Below are 23,851 nucleotides of genomic sequence, written 5' to 3' on the forward strand. Positions count from 1 at the left end.
AAAACAAAAACCTTTGGGAAACCTTCCTTTTAAATTTTTGAAAACTTGTTAAATTTTTGTGTGTTGTTTGAAATTCACACCTGTGCTCACAGAATTCCTTCATATTTTAGTGGTTTTCTATTTTAGGAATTGTATTATTCTGCTAGAGAACCGCTTTTGATATTGATGTAATTTCATATTTATGGAACCAATTGCCTTTTGGATGTGTAAAAAAAATCTTTTTTTAGCTGCTCGGTGCAGTTTTAAGAATCTAATGACTAGGAGTTCTTGTGGAAATGAATGTGACTAGCATCCATGAGGATGCAGGTTCCATCCCTAGCCTTGCTCAGTGGTTTCAGGATCTGGCGCTGCTGTGAGCTGTGGTATAGATCACAGATGTGGCTTGGATCTGGTGTTGCTGTGGCTGTGGTGTAGGCCAGCAGGTACAGCTCCAATTCAACCCCTAGCCTGGGAACTTCCATATGCTGTGGGTGTGGCCCTATAATAAAAACAGAAAAAGAATCTACTGACTAGATTTAGTTACACACATAGCAGACTGTTGTAATACTATTAACTTATGTTGGTGATTCTTAATAATTTGTGGTTCAGAAAGCGTCTTGTAAAATTGAGCCTGCACGAGGATGACCGAATGGTTAAGGTGTTGGACTTAAGAAAGCCTCTTGTAAAATTGATAATTATGTTGTCATGACTTACCACGAAAGTTCACACATAGATAGCTGCAGGAGATTTAAGGACCCCCATAAAGGCTTGTAAATGAGGTAGTACATGTGCTGCATGAGTATAAAAAAGGGCACTATATAAGCTCTGTAAGGAAAATATAACAAATTGATATAAATACTCGAAGCAGGAAGCAGTTATAAGGTGCTCGGGACAGCATATGGAACAGGGAAGTCTTAATGGAGATAATGGAATTCGAAGGCCTGATTAGGCATTCAGAAGACAAAGCCTGTTCCAAGCAGAGGTGATGGCATGAGCAAATAGACTGAAAAAGTATCTCCCCTGTTTGGATATCTGTGAGTATTGAGATCTTCTTGAGGATAATGGTTGTTTCTGACTAACCTTTGAATTCGGTATTGTAACCCACACACAGTACCAGATGTGTTAAGTAAATTTGACTAATACTTATTGAATTGAACTACATTTCTTTACACTTTATCATGGTTCCCGAGACCACCTTTTACTGTATCGTAACGTGTTGTATCTTTGCTCACAGATGTATGTTTTCAGAGAAACAAGTTAAATCATGTAATTTCAATGACTGTGTGTATTAGTTGGCTTTAAAAAGAAATACGAAACATATATTAGAGAACAACTTTTGATATTCATTTTATATTTCTTAGATTGTATCTTGGAAACAGTTTTTTTGTTTGTTTGTTTGTTTGTTTTAGATTTGTGAAAGAAGCATTTCTCCTTAGTTACTTGGTTAGCTTTTTGGGAACAGTTAAATGGTCATTAAAGCATCGGATAAACTAATAGCAACCCCAACCAAGTATTCTTTTTTAAAAATAAAAGCTAAGTGAAGTCTTTTTGCTGTGATAACACAATGAATAAATAATAGGTAAATATATAAGTAGTAAGTAAGAAATAAGGTTTAAAAACTGTGATATTCCTAAGAGTTTTTTTGTTTTTTTTTTTTTTCCTCCCCTTGGAAAGCAGTAAAATCTGTGGGGAAGAGGCTGTGAGGGCTGGCATTTTCTTAATTTTAGTTGGATAACAATCCACCTAAAAAATAAAATGTGCACACAAAGGCAAAAACTAAACTTTTTTTTTTTTTTGATTATTGATTATCCTCGCATGACTGCAAAATATTCCTTGTAATAGTTTCATTGACTGGTTTTTTTCCTTGCCATTATTCTCAATATTAAGTAGGTCTGATGTTGGTGAACTATCAATGCTATTTTAATTCATTTAAAAAAAAACTGCCTGATTTTCTCTCATGTTTGTAATGTTATAATGTGAGCTATTAATTTAAGCATGTTTCATACATTTTCTCATTCAATTAATATTTAATGGGTGCCTATTCTGTGTCAGGCTATTATTTATTTATTTATTTTTTTGTCTTTTTGCCATTTCTTGGGCCGCTTCCGCGGCATACAGAGGTTCCCAGGCTAGGGGTTGAATCGGAGCTGTAGCCGCCAGTCTACGCCAGAGCCACAGCAACGCGGGATCCGAGCCGCGTCTGCAACCTACACCACAGCTCCCGGCAACGCCGGATGGTTAACCCATGGAGCAAGGGCAGGGACCTAACCTGCAACCTCATGGTTCCTAGTCGGATTCGTTAACCCCTGTGCCACAACGGAAACTCCCAAGCTATTATTTTCATAGGTACTATAGCGGCTGTAAAGATGAGCTAAATATTAATTCTCTGAGGCACTGCAGATTCAGGTTTTTTTAGGGGATAGGATAAAATCATACTGATTAATCCACAGTATTGTCTCTTTCAGAATTCCAGATTTCATTTGTGAGATAGTTTTAGAGAAGTCAGGGGATACTATAGAAGAAAATTTTACTCTTGGCAATCAAATTTGAATACATGAGGCTCATTTCTTACCTAGCATTCATATCCTGAATCTGCTGAATACTTGGTCATTCCTTTTACTCTTGAGAACTCAACTTTTTGGACTTGCACTTCCACTTTGTGGCTTGACTCAGGTCTTTATTGAATTACAGTAGAATTTTGAATCATTATAATGCTGATAACTAAAACAGACCTAATATTAGGCTTTTTGAAAATTCTTTAAAAAATAATTTTAGATGTATAAATATCATAAACACTTTGAGAGACATCACTATGCATTGAGTATAAGGTAATATATTTCAAGAGTTTATCATATTAAGTACCCAGAACTACATAATCAGAGTATTCCAAAGTATTTCAAGTATTCAAAACTATGTTGTATATATACTTGCCTACCCAGTTGTCATTTTATTTGACCAGTATGCAAATTATCTAATCCTTCATTTTTACCAAATGGTCCAAAGGTGATAGAGTAAGAAGGTTAAGCTGTGGTGTAGGTCATGGATGTGGCTCAGATCTGGCATTGGCTGTGGTTGTGGCATAAGCCAGCAACTACAGCTCTGATTTGACCCCTGGCCTGGAAACTTCCATGGCTGAGAGTGCAGCCCTAAAAAGGCAAAAATAAATAAATAAATAAAGTTGGGGAAACAGGATTAAGGAAGAAAAAGACTTTGCCCAAGTTTATCCTGCTAATAAATGGTGGCGGTAGATTTGAGTTCTCAAGGGCTGATGACTCTTGAGCCTGATCACGGCAAGTCTCTTTACCTCTTTAGAGCTAGACAGTTTTATTGCTTTGGATCCTTTTGGTATGGGAGGTTTTCCCTCTATCCTTTATTTGCTTTTCATTTCACTTAATACTGTGAATGAAATCAAGAAGATAGCTAAAAAAGTTGTTGATAATCAATTGTAAAATGTCAATTATGTTTCATGAACACATTGAAATCTCTTCAAATAACTAGTCCTAGTTGAATGGTATGGACTTGTTGATTTATGTTTGTTGAAATTAAGGGACCTTATGACAAAGCATTTTCTTCCTCATATCATGACTGTTTTCTGACTTGCAGGTTTTAAATGCACAGAGAGCAGGGTACAAAGCAGCCATAGTTCACAATGTTGATTCTGATGACCTCATTAGCATGGGATCCAACGACAGTAAGTACAGGTATCACTTTTCTTCTCTCCTGTTTAACCAACCATTCAAAACTAAACTTAACAGAATTTCTATTCTTTCATTTTCTGTTTAAAAAGCAAAATTTCTTCTCTATCAGAAAGATAATTCCCAATTTTTAATCCTCTTGGAACAGTTTTGTTCACAGTAGAAATGGAATCGATTTATTCTTTTCTGAACAGCTAGTTTTGTTTTTGTTTTTACCTATGTGTTTCATTTTGTTGAATGTGTTTATATTGTGGTGAAAACCAAAGTTTTAAATAGAGATAAACATTGAGTTAAAGATGCCATAGGAGAATTTTTGTGATTTATTTAGAGATTCACAATGTTAAATTTTAGGATATGCAGAAATACTAAGTAGCTGCTGCATTCTTGTGGAATTTCAAAGCCATGTACTTGTGTTCTCTTATACCAGTTTATTATTAGCTCCTTAGCAAACACTGGCATGCCTTTAGGTAGGTTTTCATTCAAAATGAGAATATATTGCTTTATTCTCTGCTAAATATTAGCTTGTAGGGAAAATGAGCCAATTTTAATAAAATAACTGACTTATTTTATTACAGACTGATTACAGACTGATTTTTAAACTGTATGCTTAATTTAGAGATAGTGATAAAGGTGTCTTTTATTATATTAATGAGGCCACTTTGAGACCCCACTAAAGGATGGGGCTGGCTATTAGAACTAACCAGGTGATTAGAAGATTGGAACTTTCAGTCCTACCCTTGACCTTAGGAAAGGGGTAAAGGACTGGACATTGAATGATCCCCAGTGGCCAGTGATTTAATCAGTCATGCCTATGTAATGAAGCCTCCATAAACACCCAAAAGGATAGGTTCCAAGTTTCCAGGTTGGTGGAAGCGTGGAGATGCAAGGACAATTGCACTCCTGGAGAAGGCATGAAACTTCCACACCCTTTCCCATATACCTTGCCCTATATATCTCTTTCATCTGGTTGTTCATGAGTTATATCCTTTCATAATAAACTGGTAATCTAGTAAATAAAATGTTTCGTTGAGTTCAGTGAGCTGCTTTAGTAAATTAATTGAATCCATGAGGTAGAGGTTTTTGGAACCACCAGTCTATAGTTGGTGGGTCAGAAGCACAGATGACAACTTAGATTTGCAACTGGCATCTGAAGCGGCGGATGGAGATTCTTGTGAGAGCAGACCCTTAACCTGTGGAATCGGATGCTATCTTGGGGTAGATAATGTCAGAATTGAGTTGAGTTGTTTGATGGTGTGGGGAAGATCCCCATGCACATTGGCAGCTGGGTTCAGAACCCAAAATACACTGAATATACTGCCAACATTCATGATTAAGTATTTTATTTTTGTTTTTCTTTTAGTACCAAACAGTAATACCCCTTGTTATTAAGTTGCATTGAGTTACATATGCAAGAAAGACTTTGGAGTGAAGAGCAGACCTAAAGTTATGGGCTGATACACTCCATTGGAATGTATTTAGGACTTTAAATAACTACAGCCTCAATAGGAAGTATTTTGGATTCCCTGACCAAAAAAATCTTTTTATAGAATGAGGCAGTATTTTTTGTTGTTGAGTTAGGGAACTCTTTTCCTTCTTACCTCTGATATAATCTGGGGCAAAATTACAGCATAAAAAAAGCAAAACTTAGTAATAATTACTTTATGTTTTAAATTATTATTTTAATCTTAGCTCATTAAATCCTAATTATAGAATGCATGAAGTACCCTAAAGAGATTCTGGAATTTCACAAAATGTTTGACAACCACTGCTTAGCAATTAGAGGAATTAATGAAGGGATTTTACTTACTAAATAATCTAGTATTGTTGGTACTACAGATGACACATTTTTCTTCTCTTCTTTTAATTATCTCAAAAAAATTATTACCCCACATGATACTTTCCTGGTTAGACAGTTTTGAGACTTGTGTACATTACTGGCAAAATGGAAATCAAGCGCATTCTAGATATAGGCCTAAATTCAGATCTAAGCTCTTACTTGTATTGGCTGTATAATTTTGAGCAAGTTACTCTTTGTGTGTTTTGCTGAAGGCCTGGGCCTGGGGTTTAACAATCCTCAAGACCTTCTCAATAGTTTAGTGTTGAATAAAATGATTAGCATTTGTAAACTATTTATTCTTTTGACATACCCTTACTAACAGTTTTGCAGGCTGGAAGTGTCAGTTCCCTTTAGCATCTGTTTTCTTTGTAATAAAACCTTTTTTTTTTTTTTTGTGGTAATCATGTGAGTTCCTAGGGAATGCGTGCTAAATATCAAAAGTGGCGCACAATCATAAAATCCTTTGTTTGCTATGGAAATGTTCCACCTGAAGTTATTACGTTTCAAAGATTGCTCAGAATTTTGTTCTTTATTGCTTGGATTACTTTCTGTGAAATTTTGCTCTGTCCTTGAGTATGTGTGTGTTTGAACAATTCATATATCCAACACATGTTGTAAAGATCTTTACCACTTTCATCTTTGCTGTTACTTCATAGAGGAAAGGAAAATCTGGGTTTATTAAAAGAGGCATGTATCTATCCCTCTTTTTAGGCTTAGGCATAGCTACAAGGAATGTTGCATGTGTTCTTCTAAGAGGAGAGGTTCTAATATCTGGAAACAAAAGGAAGTTTTGAAAGTCCCTTGTTGCCAACATTTCATACAGGAATGTGTCTGTTTTTATTTCAGCTGGGACATAGGATGGGTTAACTCAGTAAGCCAGTTATATTTGTCATCTTCAGGAGGCAGCAGAATGTGGTGGGGAAAACACAAACTTCAAGACCAGGAAATGTGAGTTTATTCCAGGCTGTTGATATATGAACTGACTTGTGATGCTGGAAAAGTTTCTACCCTTTCCAAGCCCTTTATTTTAATCTGTAGCAGTGTAAATTAATTTTAATTTTTATTTGACCTGACAAGGTTGTGAAGATTACATGAGAGCAGATATATGATAATACCGTGCCATGGCAGGGGGGAAAGAACCTAGATGAGGAGTCAGAGCCTCAAATTTGTCTACGCTGTGCAAATTCCTCACTGTATAATCAGGACAAGTTGTCAATATGTCTGAGTTTGTTTATTCTCCTTTTTTTCTTTTCTTTCTTCCTTCAACAAATGTATTTTGACAGCCTACTCTGCAGTAAGCAGTGCTTTAAGCATCCTGACAGCAGCAGGAAATGATACATTTTTGAGGCTCTGCTTGTACTTTTCATTGAGGAAGCAGAATGCAGTAGTTGAGAATGTGGTTTCTGAGTACTGCTTTACAAGAATTGAATCTCATTGCCACCACCTGCCGGTTGTATGACCTTGGGAACATTACCTAACATGTATGTGCCTCACTTTTCTGATCTGTAAAATGGGGATGATGATAGTACTTAATTCATTGGCTTATTGTTTACAACATATAAAACATCTGGTTCTTGGTAGTAATTTAATGGTTATTTAGCTGCTATTATTATTGCTTCAGTTATTATTATTATTGTATTCCAGAATGGGAGAGAGGAAATGAACACGTAATCAAAGAGTTATGTTTGTCAAGTAGTGGTAAGTGCTATGTAGAGGACATGCCACGTTAGAGGGATGCGGAGTGACAGGGATGAGAGGAGGATGGCTATTTTAGAGAGGGTGATCAGAGAAGGTATCTATGAGGCTTTGACATTTGAGCATAGGTCTAAAGTGAGAGACTCAGCCAGGCAGATTTCTGAAGGATATTTCAAGGAAAGGGAACAGCCAGCAAATGCAAAGGCATAAAGGTAGAGCATACCTGGCATTTTCAAGGTGTGGGAGAAAACCCCAGTAGCTGCAGTAGAATGAACAGGGGAGAGAGAGTTGCAGGGATAATGTTAGAGAGGGAGCCAGGGACTAGATTGTGTTGGGTCTTGTAGGACTTTGGAATATTTTCTGCAGTGGTTTTAAACAGAGGTGAGGTGGGATAATCTGACAGATTTTAAAAGGATCATTTTGGTTGTTCTTTGGAGAAATGGACTGAAGGTGAAATATGGGCAAGAGTGCCAATTAAGAGACCAGTTAGAACATTGTTGCAGCAGCCATGCAAGAGTTGATGGTTGTTTGGATTATTAGAAGTGACTGTGATGGGAAGTGATAGAATTATGGGTATATTTGAAGTTGATGGAGTTTGATATGAGGAATAAAGGAAAGGGAAGAGTCAAGGAGAACTCTAAGATGTTTAACCTTGAGAAACTGGGTGGATAGTTATGCTGTTTACAGAAATGAGGAAGAGCAGGGGTAGAATAAAGGAAAAGAGATATTGAGAATTTCATTTGAGGAGTTCCCGTCATGGCGCAGTGGTTAACGAATCCGACTAGGAACCATGAGGTTGCGGGTTCGGTCCCTGCCCTTGCTCAGTGGGTTAACGATCCGGCGTTGCCGTGAGCTGTGGTGTAGGTTGCAGACGCGGCTGGGATCCCGCGTTGCTGTGGCTCTGGCGTAGGCCGGTGGCTATGGCTCCGATTCGACCCCTAGCCTGGGAACCTCCATATGCCGTGGGAGCGGCCCAAGAAACAGCAACAACAACAACAACAAAAAGACAAAAGACCAAAAAAAAAAAAAAAAAAAAGAATTTCATTTGATAAACATTAAGTTTGAAACATGTTAGGCAATCCAACAGAGATATTGAATAGGCAATTGCTTATATGAATCTGGAGAGGCTGGGGTTAGCCATTTAAATTATAATCTGTCTATGATATGGATAATATATTTGGCACATATACTTCACAGAATTGTGCATCAGAATTAAAATTCAGCATTTAAAAAATATTTCGTGAACTAAAATGTTTGGTTTTGTTTTCAGTAGATAAGTGATGTTGCAGAGTCTCTAAGGTGGCTATTCTGTTCTTATTTGTGTACATCATTTCCCCCCTCTTCTTAATCTTCTGACTAAAGTGAGGAGCTTTTTACATCTCATTAGATACCAAAACTCAAGGAAGTTATGTTACTTCCAATATTATAAGTCAGTAGTTAGAAGCCAAAATTTTCTCCTTGAGTTTATCAGAGTATCTCCATGAAAGAGTGAAACATTTTAAAAAGGGTATATAGTTCCAAGTTTTAATTATCAAGTTTTAAACTGATATTTGAAAGAGAAAAATCTTTTAGCACAGTAGAACATATCTCCCTAAAATATATATGATTATATAATGGTACCTCTGCAGCTATTAAAAATGATGAGATAGATATTTATTTATTGGAATGACAGGATACCACTGAGTGGGAAAAAGCCTGCATTTTTTTCCCTTGCATGATCCCATTAATACAAAAATTTAAGTTTTTATTGATCTGCATAAAGATAGTGATTACATACTCCTTTACTAACCATTTTGGGTTCTTCCCTCCTGGGGGTTTATATGATATGGGTGTGTGTGTGTGAGAGAGAGAGAGGGAATGTGTGGAATGAATAATTTTATTTGCATAAATCAAAACAGTCTGAAAGTGAAAAAAATGTACTAAGGATACTAAGATTTTAAAACTTTAAAACTTGTCTTTATAAGAATTAAAGAGGGAGTTCCCCTTGTGGTGCAGTGGAAGTGAATCCAACTAGGAACCATGAGATCACAGGTTTGGTCCCTGGCCTTGCTCAGTGGGTTAAGGATCCAGCGTTGCTGTGAGCTGTGGTGTAGGTTGCAGACGCGTCTCGGATCCTGTGTTGCTGTGGCTGTGGTGTAGGCTGGCAGCTCCAGCTCCAGTTAGACCCCTAGCCTGGGAACCTCCATATGCCATGGGTGCAGCCCTAGAAGAGACAAAAAAAAAAAAAAGAATTAAAGAAAAATACAGTAGTGGTTGTTGAGGTTGGGGGGAGAGGTTGACTGTAAAGGGGCATAACAGAATTTGGAAGAATGATAAAACATTTTATATCTTGACTGTGGTGGTGGTTACATAATTGTATGTATTTGTCGAAACTTATGGAACTGTTTATATTGCTTCAAATAAAAGCCTTGTCTTTGGGTGCAAAGGATTATGGTTGTGTTCTGTTCTTTTTGTATCTACCCATCTCTTTAAGATAAATAATAAATATGCCTTTTTAAAAGAAACATAGAAAAAAGTTATTGTGAAAAATGTAACAGAAGAAAACAAATGCACTTTCTCTAAAGCCAAAACTGTTAAATTAACTCAGTTAAAAATACAGCTCCTTTTTCTATAGTAACAGAGGATTGTTTTTATTTCTCTTCCTGAGTAATAGGTAATTTTTTACAAAGTTCTTGTTTTGGTGGCATTTGATTTTTTTTTTAAATATATATATAAAAGTCAGATTTCTTAAGACACCAGTCAAAACACAAGGCTTTATTTACCATGAACTCCAGGCTTAGGAGGAAGTAGAAATTTACCCAACTTCCCTATCCTATACCCTTTACTGAACTCTTGTCAGCCCTTCATTCTGGAAAGCCTTAGATTGTGGTGTCATTTTCAGACTGTTGTAAGGTGGACTTTTCTTACATTCTTTGGCTTACACTTCTCCTGGGAATGGGTATGTAAAAAAAGCTTTTTCATGTTTTCATTTAGGAATTAAATTTTGAGTGGAAAAAAAAACTTTACATTTCTTCCTCTTCTTCCTTTTCTAATAGTTAATTATGTCTGTAGAGGAATAAATCAAATGGAAGTACTCAAAATAATTATATTTCAATCTCATAGAACCATTGAGATAGTGTGGTAATTGTATATATGCAAAATATCAGCTTTTGTTATTGTAAATGTAATAATATTTCTCAACCATTTTGATGCTAATATAAACCTGCAATATGGAAAAATCAACTGATGGACATTTCAAGTTGTAATTATTTCCGGTTTCATTTGCTGCTATTATGAAGAAAGTTAAGTTGAATTTCATACCAAGTATGGGCTCTAAAGAATAATTTTACTATTGTTTTATACAGTTGAAGTACTAAAGAAAATTGACATTCCATCTGTCTTTATTGGTGAATCATCAGCTAATTCCCTGAAAGATGAATTCACATATGAAAAAGGGTAAGTACTGGATATAAAAAATAATCATGTAGCTTAAGCCTCTTCTTTTTTTTTTTTTTTTTTTTTTTTTTGTCTTTTTGCCATTTCTAGGGCCGCTCCCACTGCATATGGAGGTTCCCAGGCTAGGGTTCTAATTGGAGCTGTAGCCGCTGGCCTATGCCAGAGCCACAGCAACGTGGGATCTGAGCCGCGTCTGCAACCTACACCACAGCTCACTGCAACGCTGGATCCTCAACCCACTGAACAAGGCCAGGGATCACACCCGCAACCCCATGGTTCCTAGTCGGATTCATTAACCACTGAGCCATGACGGGAACTCCAAGACTCTTCTTTATATGAGGGTAGAATTATATAATATTAATGTGATCAAAGTTATGTTTTAGAAAGTACTCTATGTTGCTGAATTATCTCTTCTTAAGTCATGATTTTAAGACTTATTGTATTGTACTCTTTCCTCTGTGTATGATTGCATATTGAAAATATATTTACGTTAGAGAAATTAAAGCATTCATGTTGCTAAAAAGATAACAAAACTTTCCATTTTATAGTTTAATCAAACGAGTGGTATTTAGAAGCAATGTGATTTACATTTATATGATACTTTTTCATTGAGACATACTTGTATTTTATTAAAAAGAAATGTTATTTTGTAAACAAAAGATCTGAAACAATGTTATAAGTGATGGACTTTTATAAACACAAAAAATTTGTTTTCAAGAAATAAATGTTTGATTTGGAATTAAAAACTTCTATACAGAACTCCTCCCCCAAATCTCATTATTTTGGTTAACATGTAGGCACAGCTGTCTTATGTAATATTAAAAAAAGTGCACTTAACACTTAAGAGCTTCTTCTATCAAACATATCCCCAAAATATAGCAGACGGGAACAGGCTTTTGACTAATAGGAACAATAATAGCAATGTTGATAATAAATTCAGTAATATATATTGAGGATTCAGCAAGTGCTAGGCACTCATGAAGGCACAGCTTATATGTTTGTTTCCATTTAATTCTCACAACAACCCTGTTTAAGGTTTTTTTAAAAATTATTATCCCTTATTATTTACATTTGCCAAAAGAAGAAATTGGCATAATGAAATGCAATTGTGATTATTTAGGGGGAAAAAAAAATCCATGAACATTTGAGTTTGAATATGAATAAAAAAGAGGGAGAGGTTTTCTGCTTACAGTTTTTGTCATTCTGTATATAGTTTTGTATTTAAAATACTCTTCATGTACTCTATGCTCAGAACATCTTTATTAAGTTAGGGAACATAATTTTGGATGTTGTATTAAAAATAGTTATGCAAGGAGTTCCCGTCATGGCTCAGCAGTAATGAACCTGACTAGTATCCATGAGGATGCAGGTTCAATTCCTGGCCCTGCTCAGTGGGTCAGGGTTCTGGCATTGCCATGAGCTGGGGTATAGGTCACAGATACGGCTTGGATCCCTCGTGGCTGTGGCTGTGGTGTAGGCTGGCAGCTGCAGCTCTGACTTGACTCATAGCCTGGGAACTTCAATATGCCACGGGTGCAGCCCTAAAAAGCAAAAAAAAAAAATTTTTTTTTAAAGATGAAAATAGTTATTATGCAACATGCTATTTTGTCAGCCATATTTTTGTAGTTAATAGGGAGGGAGAACTACTACTTGCTTTTACCTCAATATTCCCTCATTTAGAAAAATGCTGTGTATTTTAATATGTATACTAAAGAGGTTTTTTTTGTTTTTAATTACAAAGTTGTGTCTTTTTAAGTTAAAAATAATACATACCTGCTGGTAAAATACAGAAAGATTCAGAAATATAAGACATTTCACTGAAAGTCCCTGTGATGCTATTCTCTAACAAAAGCTGCTATTTTAACAAAGCTTTTACTTTTTTTCCTGTATTTGAATGCTGATATTAATTAGTGGTAATGTGCTCATAAAATAGTCCCACCTAGTATTTTGTAATGTATTTTAGATCTGCAATGAAATGTGCAGGTATTTTATCATGTCTGTTCAGTTCAGACTGAATTGACATCAAATGAATTGCAAACATTACTTTTAAAACTTTTTAGATTTCAGAACTTTGCATAACGGATTGTAGACCTACTCATACTGATCTGCCTCATCCATCTGTTAGCTGGCAGATTGGTCATTCTGCCTGCCTGCATATCTATCTACCCATTTTTTTTTTTTCCTGCCTTTTCTAGGGCTGCTGCGTGGCATATGGAGGTTCCCAGGCTAAGGGTCTAATCGGAGCTGTAGCTCACGACCTATGCCAAGGCCACAGCAACGCAGGATCCAAGCCACATCTGTGACCTATACCATAGCTCACAGCAACGCCAGATCCTTAACCCACTGAGCAAGGCCAGGGATTGAACCTGCAACCTCATGGTTCCTAGTCGGAATTCGTTAACCACTGAGCCATGATGGGAACTCCTCTATCTACCCATTAATTTATTCTTCTTATAAAAATGTTCCGATGTATTTAGAAGTAGAAAGATGAAGTATAATGAACCTGATCATTGTTTTAGAAGTTATCAACTCATGGCCAATTTTGTTTGGACTGTCTACCCTCAAGTGCCTCCCCCTCATCCTCCATCTTTCTTCCCCACACCATGATTATTTTAAAGCAAGTCTGGATAGCCTGTCATCTCAGCTATAAATATCTCAGAATGTATCACTAGAAGATAAGGTTATATATAAAAATATTATCATTTATTTATTAATTCAACATCAACACAAATGTCAGTCTTTAGATTTGCTTCAGAGCAAATTAAGGCATGAGATCACTCTATTTTTAATCCATAAGTTTGCTGTGTCTCTTTTTCCTGGCCATTTATGTATTGAAGAAACAGGGTCATTTGTCCTGCAAAATTTTACTACAGTCTGGACTTTTCTGATGTATCCTTGGCATATTGCCTAGAGTGTTCCTATGTAACTTAATTTTCTCTGTAAATTGCCTAATTAGATCTAAAGGTTTGTTCAAATTCAGGTGTGGGCGAAGGCTCCAGGAAGATAGATATGGTGAGAATAATTTATGTGTTATTGTATTTCTACCAGGAGACATAATATTTGGTTCTCTCTTTGTGATAGGAATAATCATTAATGATCATTGTATGGGTACATTGGTTTTTTAGGATTTGCAAGTAATCTAATTTTATAATCCCTTCACTTATTAGCTAAAATACGTCTATAAAGTGGAATCACACCCTACCAATTATTTGATTATCTTGAAGTATAGTCTGTTTAGGAAAAATAGGATAAACACTTGATTCTTTTTATTTATTCTTCTTAAAATGATTTAGTTTTCTAGCATCTTCCAGAGATGATTTAATGTATTTTAAAGTTTGACTGAATTCATGAGTTAAAACCTGTTTAATATGCAGTTATTATCTTTATAGATATTCACATTGTCTCATTTCAAACTTTTTCAGGTTTAATCCTGATTTCTTTCAACATGAATTTAGGAACTTTTGGTTGCTCCTTGTTTTCTCTCTGATAAGATGTTCCAGGCCTGTTTTATTCTTTCCTTCCCTCCATTATGAAGCCAGTCATTTCTCCAAGGAGTTCTGTTTCCTTTTAACTGGATATGGTGTTTAGACACCTTGTGGGTGGAGGTGGTCATTGCTCCTGGGTTTTTCGTTATTTCTAGGGCTTTTCAGTGAGCAGAGCTAGGAAACATACATGTTTTTAAAGATATAATATACCATGAGTATATGTTGTTGCTCCCAATTTAAATTCAGTATTACAGGTTCTTTGCTATATAGGTTCTTTGACCTTATGTCTGTATTTTATTTTTCCATACTTGAAGACACCAGCATAGTTGTTTATTTTCTTCCTTAGTTACACAGTGCACACACAACAGACTTAGAACAATAACAACACTATTACCAACATTTTTTAAAAAGTCTCTCAGTACTTAATATATATTAAGGATGTAAAGTCATATTATTGTGTTTTAAAGACTTTGAAATAATTCTTCCTTTGCTGATACTACCACCTGGAAACTTGGGTCTCTTTGATTCATTTTGCTTTTACATTTTAAGGAGTGCATTAAAAAACCCCCATCATGACTTTCATAATTATGTATGAGCTTAAAAAGTCAAAATCAACAAAACAATGTATATTCGAAGACTTTTCATCTTCTGAGTATCATCCACCCTTATCCACACTATTCCTTCCTGTCCTCCTCACCTTATAAGTAATATTTTTAACAGTTTTTAGTTTATTGCTTAATTTTAAAAATTAAGACCAAATATCTATCTTTCCCTCCATCATCTACCCTCAGTACTCAGTACGTGATCGCTATTTCCTATCTTGGTTGGTTTTTTTTTTTTTCACTTAACAGTATATCCTGGCGATCATACCATATAAGTGAATAGAGTGATTCTTCATTCCTTTTAAACAGCTGCATAGAACTCCATTTTATTGATGGGCATAGTTTGTTTAATCAGCCAGTCCTCTCTTGATGGACACTGGAATAGTTAACAGTCTTTTGCTGTTATAAATAGTGTTATAGTGAATAATCTTATGTAGAAGTCTTTTTATGTTTTTGCTAATATACCTTTGTGGAAGTTCCCAGCCCTGGGATTGAACACAAGCTGCAGCAGTGACAGGACGGAGTCCCTAACCAGTAGGCCACCAGGGAACTCCTGAACATCCTTTTTATGCTTAAGAGCGCTTAAGAGCTATTCGCATGCCATTTTCTATGAACTCTTTATTTGTAGCCCATTTTTCCTGTTAGTGTAGGTAACTTTTCCCCTCTTTTTTAGAAGCGTTGTTTATTAGATATGGTAACCATTTATTTGTGCTGTAAGTTTTTTTTTTTTTTTTGCTTTTTTTTAGAGCCACTCCTGTGGAGGTTCCCAGGCCAGGGGTCAAATCAGAGCTACAGCTGCCAGCCTACACCACAGCCACAGAAATGCAGCATCCGAGCCACATCTGCGACCTACATCATAGCACAGCAACGCCGGATCCTTAACCCACTGAGTGAGGCCAGGGATTGAACCTGCAACCTCATGGTTGGTTCCTAGTCAGATTTGTTAACCACTGAGCCACGACGGGAACTCCCCAATCATAGGTGTTGTTAATACTCTGTTATTTTAATTTTACTTATAGTATTGGCTTTAACATAATCAAATATATTAACCTTTTCCTTTGTGCTGCTGGTCTTGAGTCTTAGGAAAATGTCTACTACTTTTAGGTTACAGAGGAAGTTAACCCACATTTATACTTGTAATGGTTTCATTTTTAATATTAAATCTCTGGCTCATTTGTAATTTATTCTATATATAGCTTGAAGAATGTATCCAACCATATCTTTTTCCACGTAAACATCCTGTTATCCCAACACTACTGCTAAAAATGTTTATCCTTTATCCCATTTGAGAATTGAATTTTCTATTCTTTATCTTTTGTCTGCCAATACCACACTTTTTCATCACATTTTTTTTTGAAAAAAGTATAGTATCATTTATTCTTCATCTCTGTCTAGTAGGCATTTACTTTAAAAGGCTACATTTGCCTACAGATGTAATTCTTTTTTATTACTCAATTAATTTTATTACATTTATAGTTGTAGTAATGATCATCACAACCAAATGATAACATTTCCATCCCAAACCCCCAGCACATCACCCCAACCCCCAAACTGTCTCATTTGGAAACCATAGGTTTTTTTGAAGTCTGTGAGTCAGTATCTGTTCTGCAGAGAAGTTCATTGTGTCCTTTTTTTTAGATTCCACATGTAAGTGATAGTATTTGATGTTGGTGTCTCATCGTCTGACTGACTTCACTTAGCATAATAATTTCTTGGTCCATCCATGTTTCTGCAAATGCCATAGTTTCTTTCTTTTTAATGGCTGAGTAGTACTCCATTGTGTATATGTACCACATCTTCTTGATCCACTTCTCTGTCAGTGGACACTTAGGTTGTTTCCATGACTTGGCTATTGTAGATAATGCTGCAATGAACATTGGAGTACATGTATCTTTTTGAGTAATGGTTTTCTATGGATAGATGCCCAGGAGTAGGATTGCTGGATCAAATGGTAGTTCTATTTTTAGTTTTCTGAGGAATCTCCATACTCTTTTCCACAGTGGTTGCACCAATTTACATTCCCACCACCATACCCTCTCCAGCATTTATTGGGTGTAGACATTTTTGATGATGGCCATTCTGGCTGGTGTAAGATGGTACCTCATAGTGGATTTTATTTGCATTTTTCTAATACATTAGTGATGTTGAACATCTTTTCATGTGTTTTTTGGCCATCCGTATGTCTTTGGAGAATTGTCTGTTTAGATCTTCTGCCCATTTTTTGATAGGAATGTTGTTTTTTTTGGTATTGAGCTGCAGAAGGTGTTTATAAATTTTGGAGATTAACCCCTTGTCAGTTGATTCACTTGCAAAGATTTTCTCCCATTCTGTGGGTTGTCTTTTCATTTTGTTTAGGGTTTCCTTTGCTGTGCAGAAGCTTTTAAGTTTAATTAAATCCCATTTGTTTATTTTTGTTCCTAGTGTCATTACTCTAGGAGGTGGATCAGAGAAGAAATTGCTGTGGTTTATGTCAGAAAATGTTTGGCCTATGTTTTCCCGTAAGAGTTTTATACTATCTAGGCTTATATCTAGGTCTTTAATCTATTTTGAGTTTATTTTTGTGTATGGTGTTAGTAAGCATTCTAGTTTCATTTTTTTCCATGTGGCTGTCCAGTTTTCCCAGCACCACTTATTGAACAAGCTGTCCTTTCTCCATTGTATATTCTTGTCTCCTTTGTCATAGAGTAGTTGATTGTAAGTGCACAGCTTTAATTCTGGGCTTTATATCCCATTCCACTGATCTGTGTTTCTGTTTTTATGTTAGTACCATTTGATTTTGATGACAGTAGCTTTGTAATATAGTCTGAAATTGGGGAGCCTGATTCCTCCAGCTCCATTTTTCTTTTTCAGGATGTCTTTTGCTATTCTGGGTCTTTTGTGCTTCCAAACAAATTTTAAACTATTTTGATCTAGTGATGTGAACAATATCCTTGGTAATTTGATAGGGATTGCATTGAATCTGTAGATTGCCTTGAGTAGTATAGTCATTTTGATAATTTTTTTTTTCTTTTTTTGGTCTTTTTGCCATTTCTAGGGACATACCTACAGCATATGGAGGTTCCCAGGCTAGGGGTCCAATCGGATCTGTAGCCACCAGCCTACACCAGAGCCACAGCAATGCAAGATCCAAGCCGAGTCTGCGACCTACACCACAGCTCATGGCAACACAGGATCCTTAACCCACTGAGCAAGGCCAGGGATCGAACCCGCAACCTCACGGTTCCTGGGTCAGATTCGTTAACCACTGCTCCACGATGGGAACTCCCCATTTTGATAATATTGATTCTTCCAATCCAAGACATGGTATGTCTTTCCATCTATTTGTGTCATCTTTGATTTCTTTCATCAGCATCTTATAGTTTTCAGAATACATGTCTTTTGTCTCTTTAGGGAGGTTTATTCCTAAGTATTTTGTTCATTTTGATGTGATGGTAAATGGGATTGTTTCCCTCATTTCTCTTTTTGATCTTTCATTGTTAGTATATAGAAATGCAGTTGATTTCTGTATTAATTTTGTATCCTGTGATTTTGACAAATTCATTGAGGAGCTATAACAGTTTTCCGGTAGAGTCTGTAGGATTTTCTAGGTGTAGTATCATGTCATCTGCAAATAGTGACAGTTTTACTTCTTCCTTTTCTTTTTCTTTTTTGTCTTTTCTATGGCTGCTTCCATGGCATATGGAGATTCCCAGGCTGGGGTCCAGTCAGAGCTGCAGCCACTGGCCTACTCCAGAGCCATAGCAACACGAGATCCGAGCCACATCTGTGACCTACACCACAGCTCACGGCAACACCGGATCCTTAACCCACTGAGCAAGGCCAGGGATCTAACCTGCAACCTCATGTTTCCTAGTTGGATTTGTTAACCACTGAACCACGACAGGAACTCCTACTTCTTCCTTTTCAATTTGAATTCCTTTTATTTCTTTTTCTTCTCTGATTGCCATGGCTAGGACTTCCAAAACTATGTTGAAGAGTAGTGGTGAAAGTGGATATCCTTGTCTTGTTCCTGATCTCAGTGGGAATTCTTTCAGGTTTTCCCCAGTGAGAATGGTGTTCGCTGTGGGTTTGTCATATATGGCCTTTATTATATTGAGGTAGGTTCCCGCTATGCCCACTTTATGAAGGGTTTTTATCAGAAATGGGTATTGGATTTTGCCAGAGGCTTTTTCTGCGTCTATTGAGAGGATCATATGGTTTTTATTCTTCAGTTTGTTAATGTGTTGTATCGCATTGATTGATTTGCAGATATTGAAGAACCCTTGCATCCCTGGGATGAATCCCACTTGATCATGATGTACAATCCTTTTAGTGTATTGTTGGATGCGGTTTGCTAGTATTTTGTTGAGGATTTTTGCCATCTGTGTTCATCAGTGAATTTGGCCTGTAGTTTTCTTTTCTTTTCTTTTCTTTTTTTGTGGTATCTTTGGTTTTGCTATCAGGGTAATGGTGGTCTCATAATATGAATTTGGGAGTATCCCTTCCTCTGCAATTTTTTGAAATAGTTTCAGAAGGAGAGGTGTTAGCTCTTGTCTAAATGTTTGATAGAATTCGCCTGTGAAGCCCTCTGGTCCTGGACTTTCGTTTGTTGGAAGTTTTTTAATCACAGTTTCAATTTCAGTACTTGTGATTGGTCTGTTCATCTTTTCTATTTCATCTTGGTTTAGTCTTGGAAGATTGTGCCTTTCTAAGAATTTGTCTATTTCTTCTAGATTTTCCATTTTATTGGCATATAGTTGCATATAGTAGTCTCTTATGATCTTTTGTATTTCTGTGATGTCCGTTGTTACTTCTCCTTTTTCATTTCTAATTTTATTGATTTGAGTCCTCTCTCTGTTTTTCTTGGTACGTCTGGCTAAGGGTTTATCAGTTTTGTTTATCTTTTCAAAGAACCAGATTTTCGTTTCATTGATTTTTTTCTATGGTTTTCTGTGTTTCTATTTCATTCATTTCTGCTCCAATCTTTATGATTTCTTTCTACTAACTTTAGGTCTTGTCTTTTCTTCTCTCTCTAGCTGCTTGAGATGTAAAGTTAGCTTGTTTATTTGAGCTTTTTCTTGTTTCCTGAGGTGGGCTTGTATTGCTATAAACTTTCCTCTTAGAGCAGCTTTTGCTGCATCCCATTAGTTTTAGAGTGTTGTATCTTTGTTGTCATTTGCTTCTAGGCATTTTTTAATTTCCTCTTTGATTTCTTAAGTGATCCATTGGTTGTTTAGTAGCATGTTGTTTAGTCTCCATGTGTTTGTGTTTTTTGCAGTTTTTTTCTTGTTGTTGATTTCCAGTCGTATAGCGTTGTGGTCGGAAAAGATGCTTGATATGATTTCAATTTTCTTAAAGTTACTGAGGTTGGATTTGTAGCCCAGGATGTGATCAATCTTAGAGAATGTTCCATGTGCACTTGAGAAGAATGTGTATTCTGTTTTTGGATGGCATGTCCTATAAATATCTGTTAAGACCATCTGATTTAATGCTTTATTCAGGGCCTGCATTTCCTTATTGACTTTCTGTCTGGATGATCTGTCCATTGCTGTAAGTGGGGTGTTAAAGTCCCCCACTGTTATTGTGTTATTCTTACTTTGTCCTTTTAAGGTTGTCAGCAGTTGCCTTATATATTGTGGTGAACCTATGTTGGGTGTGTAAATATTTAAAATTGTTATATCTTTTTCTTGGATTGATCCTTTGATCATTAGGTAGTGACCTTCCTTGTCTCTTAAAATATTCTTCCTTTTAAAGTCTATTTTGTGTGATATGAGTGTTGCTACTCCAGCTTTCTTTTGATTCCCGTTTGCATGAAATATTTTCTTCCATCCTCTCACTTTCAATTTGTATGTGTCCCTAGAAGTGAAGTAGGTCTCTTGAAGGCAGCATATATTTGGATCTTGTTTTTGTATCCATTCAGCCAGTCTATGTCTTTGGGTTGGGGTGTTTAGTCCATTAACATTTAAGGTAATTATTGATGTATATGTTCTTATTGCCATTTTATTAACTGTTTTGTATTTGTTTTTGTTGCTCTTTTTTCTTCCTTTCTCTTGTTCTCTACTCTTGTGGTTTGATGACTATCTTTAGTGTTGTAGTTGAATTGATTTTTCTTATTTGTATGTGTATGAATTGTAGATTTTTAGTTTGCAGTTACTCTGAGGTTTTGATATTCGAGTCTATATATATACCAGAATGTCTTAAGTTGTTGGTCTGTTAATTGCAAGTGCATCTCCAGTGTCCTGCATTTGTACCCTCTCCTCATGATTTCTGATTTTGGGAGCATATTTGTGCATGGATTATTTCCTACCTTTACTATATATATGCCTTTATTGGTGAGTGTTGTCATTTGTGGTATTTTTGTTTCTGGTTGTGGCCTTTTCTTTTATGGCTAGATAAGTTCCTTTAGTATTTGTTGTAAAGCTGATTTAGTGTTGCTGAGTTCTCTTAATGAGCTTTTTCTTATCTGTGAAGCTTTTGATTTGTCCTTCAAATCTGAATGAGAGCCTTGCTGGGTAAAGTAATCTTGGTTGGAGGTTTTTTCCTTTTATCACTTTAAGTATATTGGGCCATTCCCTTCTGGCCTGCAGAGTTTTTGCTGAAAAATCTGCCGATAACTTTATCAGGGTTCCCCTGTTTGTTATTTGTTTTCTTTTTCCTAGCTGCTTTCAGTATTTTCTCTTCGTTTTTAATTTTGCTCAGTTTGATTAATATGTGTCTCTGTATTTCTCCGTGGGTTTATTTTATATGGTACTCATTGTGCTTCCTGGATTTGAGTGAGTGGTTCCTTTCCCATGTTAGGGAAGTTTTTGGCTATTATCTCTTGGAATATTTTTTCTGTCCCTTTCTCTCTTCTCCTTGCACCCTTATAATACAGATATTGGTGCATTTAACATTGTCCCAGTGCTCTCTGAGACTCTCTTCATTTGTTTTCAATCTCTTTTCTCTTCCACCTCAGTGATTTCCACTAGTCTGTCCTCCACCTCACTTATTTGTTCTTCTGCCTCCTGTATTCTGCTATTGGTTGCTTCTAATGAGTTTTTTATTTCAGTTACTGTATTTTGCATCTCTGCTTGCCTGAGTTTTATTTATTTATTTATTTTTTTTGTCTTTTTAGGGCTGTACCCGTGGCATATGGAGGTTCCTAGGCTAGGGGTCTAATCGTAGCTACGGCTGCTGGCCTACTCCACAGCCACAGCAATGCCAGATCTGAACCAGCTGCATCTGTGACCTACACCACAGCTCACAGAAATGCCGGATCCTTCACCCAGGGATCAAACCCACGACCTCATGGTTCCTAGTTGAAGTCGTTTCTACTGTGCCACAATGGGGAATGCCTTGTCTGGGTTTTCAGTCTTGTACTTATTTGCTCAGTCTTTGCTGTAAATTATCAGTCTTTGCCTCCAGTATATTTGCATCGTATTGCATCATCAGTTTAAAGTCTTTTTTTTTTTTTTTTTTTTTTTTTTTTGTCTTTTTGCCTTTTCTTGGGCCGCTCCTGCGGCATATGGAGGTTCCTAGGCTAGGGGTCTAATCAGAGCTGTAGCTGCTGGCCTACGCCACAGCCACAGCAACATGGGATCTGAGCCACATCTGCGACCTACACCACAGCTCACAGCAACGCCGGATCCTTAACCCACTGAGCAAGGCTAGGGATCGAACCCGCAACCTCATGGTTTCTAGTCGAATTCGTTAACCACTGAGCCCCCATGGGATCTCCAGTCTAAAGTCTTTTTATGGAGGCTGATAATCTCCAGATCACTTAGCTGTTTTTCTGGGTTTTCTTCTCGTTCCCTTATTTGAGTTACAGTTCTCTGCCTTTTCATTTTCAGAGGTTTTTGGTGTGTCCTTTTTTCAGACAATAGAGTTGTAGCCTCTATTACTTCTGTTGTCTGCTCCCCTTGTGGCTGAATTTGGTATGGGGTCTTGCTGTAGGCTTCCTGATGGGAGGGACTGGTGCCTGCCTTCTGGTAAGTGGGGCTAATTCCTATCCCTCTGGTGGGTGGGCCTTTGTCTCTGGGTATGATCAGAGGCAGCCAGTTGTGCCTGAGGGGTCTTTAAGCAGCCTGTTCACTGATGGGTGGGGCTGTAATCCCACCTGGATTATTGTTTGGCCTGGGGGTTCTCAGTGCTGTTGGGGTAGGGGGGCAAATTTTCACAAAATGACCACCTCTAGAGGAACACACACTGATGAATATTCCAAAAAGCTTTGCTTCCAATGTTCTTCCCCTACAACAAGCCCCAGTCACCCCCTATTTTCCCAGGAGATCTACCGAGAACTGCAGTCAGGTCCAACCCATATTCCTATGGAGCCTTTGCTTTGCCCTGGGACCCATTGCACATGAATGACCGTGCACACCTTTTGAGAATGGAGTCTCCGTTTCCCCCAGTCCTCTGGATCTCCTGCACACAAGCCCCATTGGCCTTCAATGCCAGATGCTCTGGGGGGTCTTTCTCCCAATGCCCGATTCCCAGGCATTGGGACATGATGTGGGTTCAGAACTCTCACTCTTGTGAGTCTCTTTGGTACAGTTACTTTTCAGTCTGTGGGCTTCCCACCCCGCATATACAGGGTTGCTTATATCACGTAATCCCCCCTGCTACCATCTTGATGTGGCCTCTTCTTTGTCTTCTGGTGTAGGATGTCTTTTTGAAAACTTCCAGTCCATTTGGTTGAAGGTTGTTAAGCATTTGATTGTAATTTTATTGTTTTTATGAGAGAAGGTTAGCTCCAGTCCTTCTATTTTGCCATCTTAATCTCATCTCTACACAGTTTTACTATACACATTTAGTATCTTTTAGGGATAATCCTTCCCCACTCCCATTCCTCTTTTTCAGGATTTTCATTGCTATCCTTTCTTTTTTGTTCTTTCAAACAAAAAATTTTTTTTGGAGGGAGCCACATCCCTGGTATATGGAAGTTCCCAGGCTAGGGGTCAAATCTGAGCTGTAGCTGCTGGCCTGTACCACAACCACAGCACCACCAGATCTGAGCTGCTTCTGCAACCTACACACAGCTCATGGCAACACTGTGTCCTTAGCTCTCTGAGCGAGGCCAGGGATTGTATCCACATGCTCATGTATACTAGTCAGATTCTCACTGATCTACGACAACTTTTTAAGTATCTTTATTGAGATATCCTTCAC

At 37.0% G+C, this 23,851-nt stretch overlaps 1 protein-coding gene across 6 annotated transcripts in view; it reads left to right on the plus strand.

Annotated features, from left to right (window-relative positions):
• The window catches only part of RNF13 (ring finger protein 13), a 140,740-nt gene that overhangs the window by 63,880 nt on the left and 53,009 nt on the right, over positions 1 to 23,851 (plus strand). For 4 of the 6 annotated variants that reach the window (XM_003358608.6, XM_013980793.3, XM_084990061.1 and 1 more), the window contains 2 exons: positions 3,583 to 3,670; positions 10,551 to 10,641. In XM_003358608.6, the coding sequence (XP_003358656.2) occupies positions 3,583 to 3,670; positions 10,551 to 10,641 (179 nt within the window). Of the gene's footprint in view, positions 1 to 3,582; positions 3,681 to 10,550; positions 10,642 to 23,851 lie in introns of all 6 variants that reach the window. The other 2 variants (XM_084990059.1, XM_084990060.1) reach the window with 1 other exon arrangement.

This window comes from Sus scrofa, chromosome 13 (genome assembly GCF_054392235.1).
Source record: "Sus scrofa isolate SSC_HxYL_T2T_F1_AM1 chromosome 13, Sscrofa_HxYL_maternal_Yorkshire_Landrace_v2.0, whole genome shotgun sequence".
NCBI lineage: Eukaryota > Metazoa > Chordata > Mammalia > Artiodactyla > Suidae > Sus > Sus scrofa.